The 10,197-nt window shown below is 36.2% G+C and overlaps 1 protein-coding gene across 3 annotated transcripts in view; it reads left to right on the top strand.

Annotated features, from left to right (window-relative positions):
- The first annotated feature begins 10,111 nt into the window (after window positions 1–10,111).
- klhl18 (kelch-like family member 18) overlaps window positions 10,112–10,197 on the top strand; it is an 11,005-nt gene continuing 10,919 nt past the window's right edge. For 2 of the 3 annotated variants that reach the window (XR_010666217.1, XM_020626289.3), the window contains exon 1: window positions 10,113–10,197. This exon is cut by the window's right edge and continues 87 nt beyond it. Coding sequence is in view for 2 of the 3 variants with exons in the window: in XM_020626289.3 (XP_020481945.1) it covers window positions 10,156–10,197 (42 nt within the window). In the remaining variant the exon portion in view is untranslated. The other variant, XM_065953434.1, reaches the window with a different exon arrangement.

Genomic DNA, 10,197 nt, shown 5'->3' with positions numbered 1-10,197 from the left:
AGGTTTGTTGTTCTCCAGTGAATAATAACTCCTGAGTAAAGGTTTGTTGTTTTCCACAGTGAATAATAACTCCTGAGTAAAGGTTTGTTGTTTTCCACAGTGAATAATAACTCCTGAGTAAAGGTTTGTTGTTCTCCACAGTGAATAATAACTCCTGAGTAAAGGTTTGTTGTTCTCCACAGTGAATAATAACTCCTGAGTAAAGGTTTGTTGTTTTCCACAGTGAATAATAACTCCTGAGTAAAGGTTTGTTGTTCTCCACAGTGAATAATAACTCCTGAGTAAAGGTTTGTTGTTCTCCACAGTGAATAATAACTCCTGAGTAAAGGTTTGTTGTTCTCCAGTGAATAATAACTCCTGAGTAAAGGTTTGTTGTTCTCCAGTGAATAATAACTCCTGAGTAAAGGTTTGTTGTTCTCCACAGTGAATAATAACTCCTGAGTAAAGGTTTGTTGTTCTCCACAGTGAATAATAACTCCTGAGTAAAGGTTTGTTGTTCTCCAGTGAATAATAACTCCTGAGTAAAGGTTTGTTGTTTTCCACAGTGAATAATAACTCCTGAGTAAAGGTTTGTTGTTCTCCAGTGAATAATAACTCCTGAGTAAAGGTTTGTTGTTCTCCAGTGAATAATAACTCCTGACTCCTGAGTAAAGGTTTGTTGTTTTCCACAGTGAATAATAACTCCTGAGTAAAGGTTTGTTGTTCTCCAGTGAATAATAACTCCTGAGTAAAGGTTTGTTGTTTTCCACAGTGAATAATAACTCCTGAGTAAAGGTTTGTTGTTCTCCAGTGAATAATAACTCCTGAGTAAAGGTTTGTTGTTCTCCAGTGAATAATAACTCCTGAGTAAAGGTTTGTTGTTCTCCACAGTGAATAATAACTCCTGAGTAAAGGTTTGTTGTTCTCCAGTGAATAATAACTCCTGAGGAAAGGTTTGTTGTTTTCCACAGTGAATAATAACTCCTGAGTAAAGGTTTGTTGTTCTCCACAGTGAATAATAACTCCTGAGTAAAGGTTTGTTGTTCTCCACAGTGAATAATAACTCCTGAGTAAAGGTTTGTTGTTCTCCACAGTGAATAATAACTCCTGAGTAAAGGTTTGTTGTTTTCCACAGTGAATAATAACTCCTGAGTAAAGGTTTGTTGTTTTCCACAGTGAATAATAACTCCTGAGTAAAGGTTTGTTGTTCTCCAGTGAATAATAACTCCTGAGTAAAGGTTTGTTGTTCTCCAGTGAATAATAACTCCTGACTCCTGAGTAAAGGTTTGTTGTTTTCCACAGTGAATAATAACTCCTGAGTAAAGGTTTGTTGTTCTCCAGTGAATAATAACTCCTGAGTAAAGGTTTGTTGTTCTCCACAGTGAATAATAACTCCTGAGTAAAGGTTTGTTGTTGTCCAGTGAATAATAACTCCTGAGTAAAGGTTTTTTGTTCTCCACAGTGAATAATAACTCCTGAGTAAAGGTTTGTTGTTCTCCAGTGAATAATAACTCCTGAGTAAAGGTTTGTTGTTCTCTAGTGAATAATAACTCCTGAGTAAAGGTTTGTTGTTCTCCAGTGAATAATAACTCCTGAGTAAAGGTTTGTTGTTCTCCACAGTGAATAATAACTCCTCAGTAAAGGTTTGTTGTTCTCCAGTGAATAATAACTCCTGAGTAAAGGTTTGTTGTTTTCCACAGTGAATAATAACTCCTCAGTAAAGGTTTGTTGTTCTCCAGTGAATAATAACTCCTGAGTAAAGGTTTGTTGTTCTCTAGTGAATAATAACTCCTGAGTAAAGGTTTGTTGTTCTCCAGTGAATAATAACTCCTGAGTAAAGGTTTGTTGTTCTCCACAGTGAATAATAACTCCTGAGTAAAGGTTTGTTGTTCTCCAGTGAATAATAACTCCTGAGTAAAGGTTTGTTGTTTTCCACAGTGAATAATAACTCCTGAGTAAAGGTTTGTTGTTCTCCAGTGAATAATAACTCCTGAGTAAAGGTTTGTTGTTCTCCAGTGAATAATAACTCCTGAGTAAAGGTTTGCTGTTCTCCACAGTGAATAATAACTCCTGAGTAAAGGTTTGTTGTTTTCCACAGTGAATAATAACTCCTGAGTAAAGGTTTGTTGTTCTCCACAGTGAATAATAACTCCTGAGTAAAGGTTTGTTGTTCTCCACAGTGAATAATAACTCCTGAGTAAAGGTTTGTTGTTCTCCAGTGAATAATAACTCCTGAGTAAAGGTTTGTTGTTCTCCACAGTGAATAATAACTCCTGAGTAAAGGTTTGTTGTTCTCCACAGTGAATAATAACTCCTGAGTAAAGGTTTGTTGTTCTCCACAGTGAATAATAACTCCTGAGTAAAGGTTTGTTGTTCTCCACAGTGAATAATAACTCCTGAGTAAAGGTTTGTTGTTTTCCACAGTGAATAATAACTCCTGAGTAAAGGTTTGTTGTTCTCCAGTGAATAATAACTCCTGAGTAAAGGTTTGTTGTTCTCCACAGTGAATAATAACTCCTGAGTAAAGGTTTGTTGTTCTCCACAGTGAATAATAACTCCTGAGTAAAGGTTTGTTGTTTTCCACAGTGAATAATAACTCCTGAGTAAAGGTTTGTTGTTCTCCAGTGAATAATAACTCCTGAGTAAAGGTTTGTTGTTCTCCACAGTGAATAATAACTCCTGAGTAAAGGTTTGTTGTTCTCCACAGTGAATAATAACTCCTGAGTAAAGGTTTGTTGTTCTCCAGTGAATAATAACTCCTGAGTAAAGGTTTGTTGTTCTCCACAGTGAATAATAACTCCTGAGTAAAGGTTTGTTGTTCTCCACAGTGAATAATAACTCCTGAGTAAAGGTTTGTTGTTCTCCACAGTGAATAATAACTCCTGAGTAAAGGTTTGTTGTTCTCCACAGTGAATAATAACTCCTGAGTAAAGGTTTGTTGTTTTCCACAGTGAATAATAACTCCTGAGTAAAGGTTTGTTGTTCTCCAGTGAATAATAACTCCTGAGTAAAGGTTTGTTGTTCTCCACAGTGAATAATAACTCCTGAGTAAAGGTTTGTTGTTCTCCACAGTGAATAATAACTCCTGAGTAAAGGTTTGTTGTTCTCCAGTGAATAATAACTCCTGAGTAAAGGTTTGTTGTTCTCCACAGTGAATAATAACTCCTGAGTAAAGGTTTGTTGTTCTCCACAGTGAATAATAACTCCTGAGTAAAGGTTTGTTGTTCTCCACAGTGAATAATAACTCCTGAGTAAAGGTTTGTTGTTCTCCACAGTGAATAATAACTCCTGAGTAAAGGTTTGTTGTTTTCCACAGTGAATAATAACTCCTGAGTAAAGGTTTGTTGTTCTCCAGTGAATAATAACTCCTGAGTAAAGGTTTGTTGTTCTCCACAGTGAATAATAACTCCTGAGTAAAGGTTTGTTGTTCTCCACAGTGAATAATAACTCCTGAGTAAAGGTTTGTTGTTCTCCACAGTGAATAATAACTCCTGAGTAAAGGTTTGTTGTTCTCCACAGTGAATAATAACTCCTGAGTAAAGGTTTGTTGTTCTCCAGTGAATAATAACTCCTGAGTAAAGGTTTGTTGTTCTCCACAGTGAATAATAACTCCTGAGTAAAGGTTTGTTGTTCTCCACAGTGAATAATAACTCCTGAGTAAAGGTTTGTTGTTCTCCACAGTGAATAATAACTCCTGAGTAAAGGTTTGTTGTTCTCCACAGTGAATAATAACTCCTGAGTAAAGGTTTGTTGTTTTCCACAGTGAATAATAACTCCTGAGTAAAGGTTTGTTGTTCTCCAGTGAATAATAACTCCTGAGTAAAGGTTTGTTGTTCTCCACAGTGAATAATAACTCCTGAGTAAAGGTTTGTTGTTCTCCAGTGAATAATAACTCCTGAGTAAAGGTTTGTTGTTCTCCAGTGAATAATAACTCCTGAGTAAAGGTTTGTTGTTTTCCACAGTGAATAATAACTCCTGAGTAAAGGTTTGTTGTTCTCCAGTGAATAATAACTCCTGAGTAAAGGTTTGTTGTTCTCCACAGTGAATAATAACTCCTGAGTAAAGGTTTGTTGTTCTCCACAGTGAATAATAACTCCTGAGTAAAGGTTTGTTGTTCTCCACAGTGAATAATAACTCCTGAGTAAAGGTTTGTTGTTCTCCACAGTGAATAATAACTCCTGAGTAAAGGTTTGTTGTTCTCCAGTGAATAATAACTCCTGAGTAAAGGTTTGTTGTTCTCCACAGTGAATAATAACTCCTGAGTAAAGGTTTGTTGTTCTCCACAGTGAATAATAACTCCTGAGTAAAGGTTTGTTGTTCTCCACAGTGAATAATAACTCCTGAGTAAAGGTTTGTTGTTCTCCACAGTGAATAATAACTCCTGAGTAAAGGTTTGTTGTTTTCCACAGTGAATAATAACTCCTGAGTAAAGGTTTGTTGTTCTCCAGTGAATAATAACTCCTGAGTAAAGGTTTGTTGTTCTCCACAGTGAATAATAACTCCTGAGTAAAGGTTTGTTGTTCTCCACAGTGAATAATAACTCCTGAGTAAAGGTTTGTTGTTCTCCACAGTGAATAATAACTCCTGAGTAAAGGTTTGTTGTTCTCCAGTGAATAATAACTCCTGAGTAAAGGTTTGTTGTTCTCCACAGTGAATAATAACTCCTGAGTAAAGGTTTGTTGTTCTCCACAGTGAATAATAACTCCTGAGTAAAGGTTTGTTGTTCTCCACAGTGAATAATAACTCCTGAGTAAAGGTTTGTTGTTCTCCACAGTGAATAATAACTCCTGAGTAAAGGTTTGTTGTTCTCCACAGTGAATAATAACTCCTGAGTAAAGGTTTGTTGTTTTCCAGTGAATAATAACTCCTGAGTAAAGGTTTGTTGTTTTCCACAGTGAATAATAACTCCTGAGTAAAGGTTTGTTGTTCTCCAGTGAATAATAACTCCTGAGTAAAGGTTTGTTGTTCTCCACAGTGAATAATAACTCCTGAGTAAAGGTTTGTTGTTCTCCAGTGAATAATAACTCCTGAGTAAAGGTTTGTTGTTCTCCAGTGAATAATAACTCCTGAGTAAAGGTTTGTTGTTTTCCACAGTGAATAATAACTCCTGAGTAAAGGTTTGTTGTTCTCCAGTGAATAATAACTCCTGAGTAAAGGTTTGTTGTTTTCCACAGTGAATAATAACTCCTGAGTAAAGGTTTGTTGTTCTCCACAGTGAATAATAACTCCTGAGTAAAGGTTTGTTGTTCTCCACAGTGAATAATAACTCCTGAGTAAAGGTTTGTTGTTTTCCACAGTGAATAATAACTCCTGAGTAAAGGTTTGTTGTTCTCCACAGTGAATAATAACTCCTGAGTAAAGGTTTGTTGTTCTCCAGTGAATAATAACTCCTGAGTAAAGGTTTGTTGTTCTCCACAGTGAATAATAACTCCTGAGTAAAGGTTTGTTGTTCTCCACAGTGAATAATAACTCCTGAGTAAAGGTTTGTTGTTCTCCACAGTGAATAATAACTCCTGAGTAAAGGTTTGTTGTTCTCCACAGTGAATAATAACTCCTGAGTAAAGGTTTGTTGTTCTCCAGTGAATAATAACTCCTGAGTAAAGGTTTGTTGTTCTCCACAGTGAATAATAACTCCTGAGTAAAGGTTTGTTGTTCTCCACAGTGAATAATAACTCCTGAGTAAAGGTTTGTTGTTCTCCAGTGAATAATAACTCCTGAGTAAAGGTTTGTTGTTTTCCACAGTGAATAACTCCTGAGTAAAGGTTTGTTGTTCTCCACAGTGAATAATAACTCCTGAGTAAAGGTTTGTTGTTCTCCACAGTGAATAATAACTCCTGAGTAAAGGTTTGTTGTTTTCCACAGTGAATAATAACTCCTGAGTAAAGGTTTGTTGTTCTCCAGTGAATAATAACTCCTGAGTAAAGGTTTGTTGTTCTCCACAGTGAATAATAACTCCTGAGTAAAGGTTTGTTGTTCTCCACAGTGAATAATAACTCCTGAGTAAAGGTTTGTTGTTCTCCAGTGAATAATAACTCCTGAGTAAAGGTTTGTTGTTCTCCACAGTGAATAATAACTCCTGAGTAAAGGTTTGTTGTTCTCCAGTGAATAATAACTCCTGAGTAAAGGTTTGTTGTTCTCCACAGTGAATAATAACTCCTGAGTAAAGGTTTGTTGTTCTCCACAGTGAATAATAACTCCTGAGTAAAGGTTTGTTGTTCTCCAGTGAATAATAACTCCTGAGTAAAGGTTTGTTGTTCTCCAGTGAATAATAACTCCTGAGTAAAGGTTTGTTGTTCTCCACAGTGAATAATAACTCCTGAGTAAAGGTTTGTTGTTCTCCAGTGAATAATAACTCCTGAGTAAAGGTTTGTTGTTTTCCACAGTGAATAATAACTCCTGAGTAAAGGTTTGTTGTTCTCCACAGTGAATAATAACTCCTGAGTAAAGGTTTGTTGTTTTCCACAGTGAATAATAACTCCTGAGTAAAGGTTTGTTGTTTTCCACAGTGAATAATAACTCCTGAGTAAAGGTTTGTTGTTTTCCACAGTGAATAATAACTCCTGAGTAAAGGTTTGTTGTTCTCCACAGTGAATAATAACTCCTGAGTAAAGGTTTGTTGTTCTCCACAGTGAATAATAACTCCTGAGTAAAGGTTTGTTGTTCTCCACAGTGAATAATAACTCCTGAGTAAAGGTTTGTTGTTTTCCACAGTGAATAATAACTCCTGAGTAAAGGTTTGTTGTTCTCCAGTGAATAATAACTCCTGAGTAAAGGTTTGTTGTTCTCCACAGTGAATAATAACTCCTGAGTAAAGGTTTGTTGTTCTCCAGTGAATAATAACTCCTGAGTAAAGGTTTGTTGTTCTCCACAGTGAATAATAACTCCTGAGTAAAGGTTTGTTGTTCTCCACAGTGAATAATAACTCCTGAGTAAAGGTTTGTTGTTCTCCACAGTGAATAATAACTCCTGAGTAAAGGTTTGTTGTTCTCCACAGTGAATAATAACTCCTGAGTAAAGGTTTGTTGTTCTCCAGTGAATAATAACTCCTGAGTAAAGGTTTGTTGTTTTCCACAGTGAATAACTCCTGAGTAAAGGTTTGTTGTTCTCCACAGTGAATAATAACTCCTGAGTAAAGGTTTGTTGTTCTCCACAGTGAATAATAACTCCTGAGTAAAGGTTTGTTGTTTTCCACAGTGAATAATAACTCCTGAGTAAAGGTTTGTTGTTCTCCACAGTGAATAATAACTCCTGAGTAAAGGTTTGTTGTTCTCCACAGTGAATAATAACTCCTGAGTAAAGGTTTGTTGTTCTCCAGTGAATAATAACTCCTGAGTAAAGGTTTGTTGTTCTCCACAGTGAATAATAACTCCTGAGTAAAGGTTTGTTGTTTTCCACAGTGAATAATAACTCCTGAGTAAAGGTTTGTTGTTCTCCACAGTGAATAATAACTCCTGAGTAAAGGTTTGTTGTTCTCCACAGTGAATAATAACTCCTGAGTAAAGGTTTGTTGTTCTCCACAGTGAATAATAACTCCTGAGTAAAGGTTTGTTGTTTTCCACAGTGAATAATAACTCCTGAGTAAAGGTTTGTTGTTCTCCAGTGAATAATAACTCCTGAGTAAAGGTTTGTTGTTCTCCACAGTGAATAATAACTCCTGAGTAAAGGTTTGTTGTTCTCCACAGTGAATAATAACTCCTGAGTAAAGGTTTGTTGTTCTCCAGTGAATAATAACTCCTGAGTAAAGGTTTGTTGTTCTCCACAGTGAATAATAACTCCTGAGTAAAGGTTTGTTGTTCTCCAGTGAATAATAACTCCTGAGTAAAGGTTTGTTGTTCTCCACAGTGAATAATAACTCCTGAGTAAAGGTTTGTTGTTCTCCAGTGAATAATAACTCCTGAGTAAAGGTTTGTTGTTCTCCACAGTGAATAATAACTCCTGAGTAAAGGTTTGTTGTTCTCCAGTGAATAATAACTCCTGAGTAAAGGTTTGTTGTTCTCCAGTGAATAATAACTCCTGAGTAAAGGTTTGTTGTTCTCCAGTGAATAATAACTCCTGAGTAAAGGTTTGTTGTTCTCCACAGTGAATAATAACTCCTGAGTAAAGGTTTGTTGTTCTCCAGTGAATAATAACTCCTGAGTAAAGGTTTGTTGTTCTCCAGTGAATAATAACTCCTGAGTAAAGGTTTGTTGTTCTCCACAGTGAATAATAACTCCTGAGTAAAGGTTTGTTGTTCTCCAGTGAATAATAACTCCTGAGTAAAGGTTTGTTGTTTTCCACAGTGAATAATAACTCCTGAGTAAAGGTTTGTTGTTCTCCAGTGAATAATAACTCCTGAGTAAAGGTTTGTTGTTCTCCAGTGAATAATAACTCCTGAGTAAAGGTTTGTTGTTCTCCACAGTGAATAATAACTCCTGAGTAAAGGTTTGTTGTTCTCCACAGTGAATAATAACTCCTGAGTAAAGGTTTGTTGTTTTCCACAGTGAATAATAACTCCTGAGTAAAGGTTTGTTGTTTTCCACAGTGAATAATAACTCCTGAGTAAAGGTTTGTTGTTCTCCAGTGAATAATAACTCCTGAGGAAAGGTTTGTTGTTTTCCACAGTGAATAATAACTCCTGAGTAAAGGTTTGTTGTTCTCCACAGTGAATAATAACTCCTGAGTAAAGGTTTGTTGTTCTCCACAGTGAATAATAACTCCTGAGTAAAGGTTTGTTGTTTTCCACAGTGAATAATAACTCCTGAGTAAAGGTTTGTTGTTCTCCACAGTGAATAATAACTCCTGAGTAAAGGTTTGTTGTTCTCCACAGTGAATAATAACTCCTGAGTAAAGGTTTGTTGTTCTCCACAGTGAATAATAACTCCTGAGTAAAGGTTTGTTGTTCTCCAGTGAATAATAACTCCTGAGTAAAGGTTTGTTGTTCTCCAGTGAATAATAACTCCTGAGTAAAGGTTTGTTGTTCTCCACAGTGAATAATAACTCCTGAGTAAAGGTTTGTTGTTCTCCAGTGAATAATAACTCCTGAGTAAAGGTTTGTTGTTCTCCAGTGAATAATAACTCCTGAGTAAAGGTTTGTTGTTCTCCACAGTGAATAATAACTCCTGAGTAAAGGTTTGTTGTTCTCCACAGTGAATAATAACTCCTGAGTAAAGGTTTGTTGTTCTCCAGTGAATAATAACTCCTGAGTAAAGGTTTGTTGTTTTCCACAGTGAATAATAACTCCTGAGTAAAGGTTTGTTGTTCTCCACAGTGAATAATAACTCCTGAGTAAAGGTTTGTTGTTCTCCACAGTGAATAATAACTCCTGAGTAAAGGTTTGTTGTTTTCCACAGTGAATAATAACTCCTGAGTAAAGGTTTGTTGTTCTCCACAGTGAATAATAACTCCTGAGTAAAGGTTTGTTGTTCTCCACAGTGAATAATAACTCCTGAGTAAAGGTTTGTTGTTCTCCACAGTGAATAATAACTCCTGAGTAAAGGTTTGTTGTTCTCCAGTGAATAATAACTCCTGAGTAAAGGTTTGTTGTTCTCCAGTGAATAATAACTCCTGAGTAAAGGTTTGTTGTTCTCCACAGTGAATAATAACTCCTGAGTAAAGGTTTGTTGTTCTCCAGTGAATAATAACTCCTGAGTAAAGGTTTGTTGTTCTCCAGTGAATAATAACTCCTGAGTAAAGGTTTGTTGTTCTCCACAGTGAATAATAACTCCTGAGTAAAGGTTTGTTGTTCTCCACAGTGAATAATAACTCCTGAGTAAAGGTTTGTTGTTCTCCAGTGAATAATAACTCCTGAGTAAAGGTTTGTTGTTTTCCACAGTGAATAATAACTCCTGAGTAAAGGTTTGTTGTTCTCCACAGTGAATAATAACTCCTGAGTAAAGGTTTGTTGTTCTCCACAGTGAATAATAACTCCTGAGTAAAGGTTTGTTGTTTTCCACAGTGAATAATAACTCCTGAGTAAAGGTTTGTTGTTCTCCGTGTCTGAAAGGTTTAAATCATCAACAACAAACTTCTAATGTTTGAGAAACAAACAAGTTCTCACCACAGAGAGCACGAGGCTGATATTTCATGCACGTTATCCGTGTCAGATCTAGATTTGACAAAACCTGTCTTATTCTGAAGGGTAATACCGGAAGTCGTTGCCTCTGACGTCAGCGGCTCCTGTCTGTGCTCGTGCTGACGATGGGAGACGTTCTCTGCGAAGAGCTCGAGGACTTAGTTCAT

This window comes from Labrus bergylta, chromosome 4, assembly GCF_963930695.1.
Source record: "Labrus bergylta chromosome 4, fLabBer1.1, whole genome shotgun sequence".
Taxonomy (NCBI): domain Eukaryota; kingdom Metazoa; phylum Chordata; class Actinopteri; order Labriformes; family Labridae; genus Labrus; species Labrus bergylta.
Note: the sequence above shows the minus strand (reverse complement) of the source record. Positions and strands in the feature narration are given on the sequence as shown.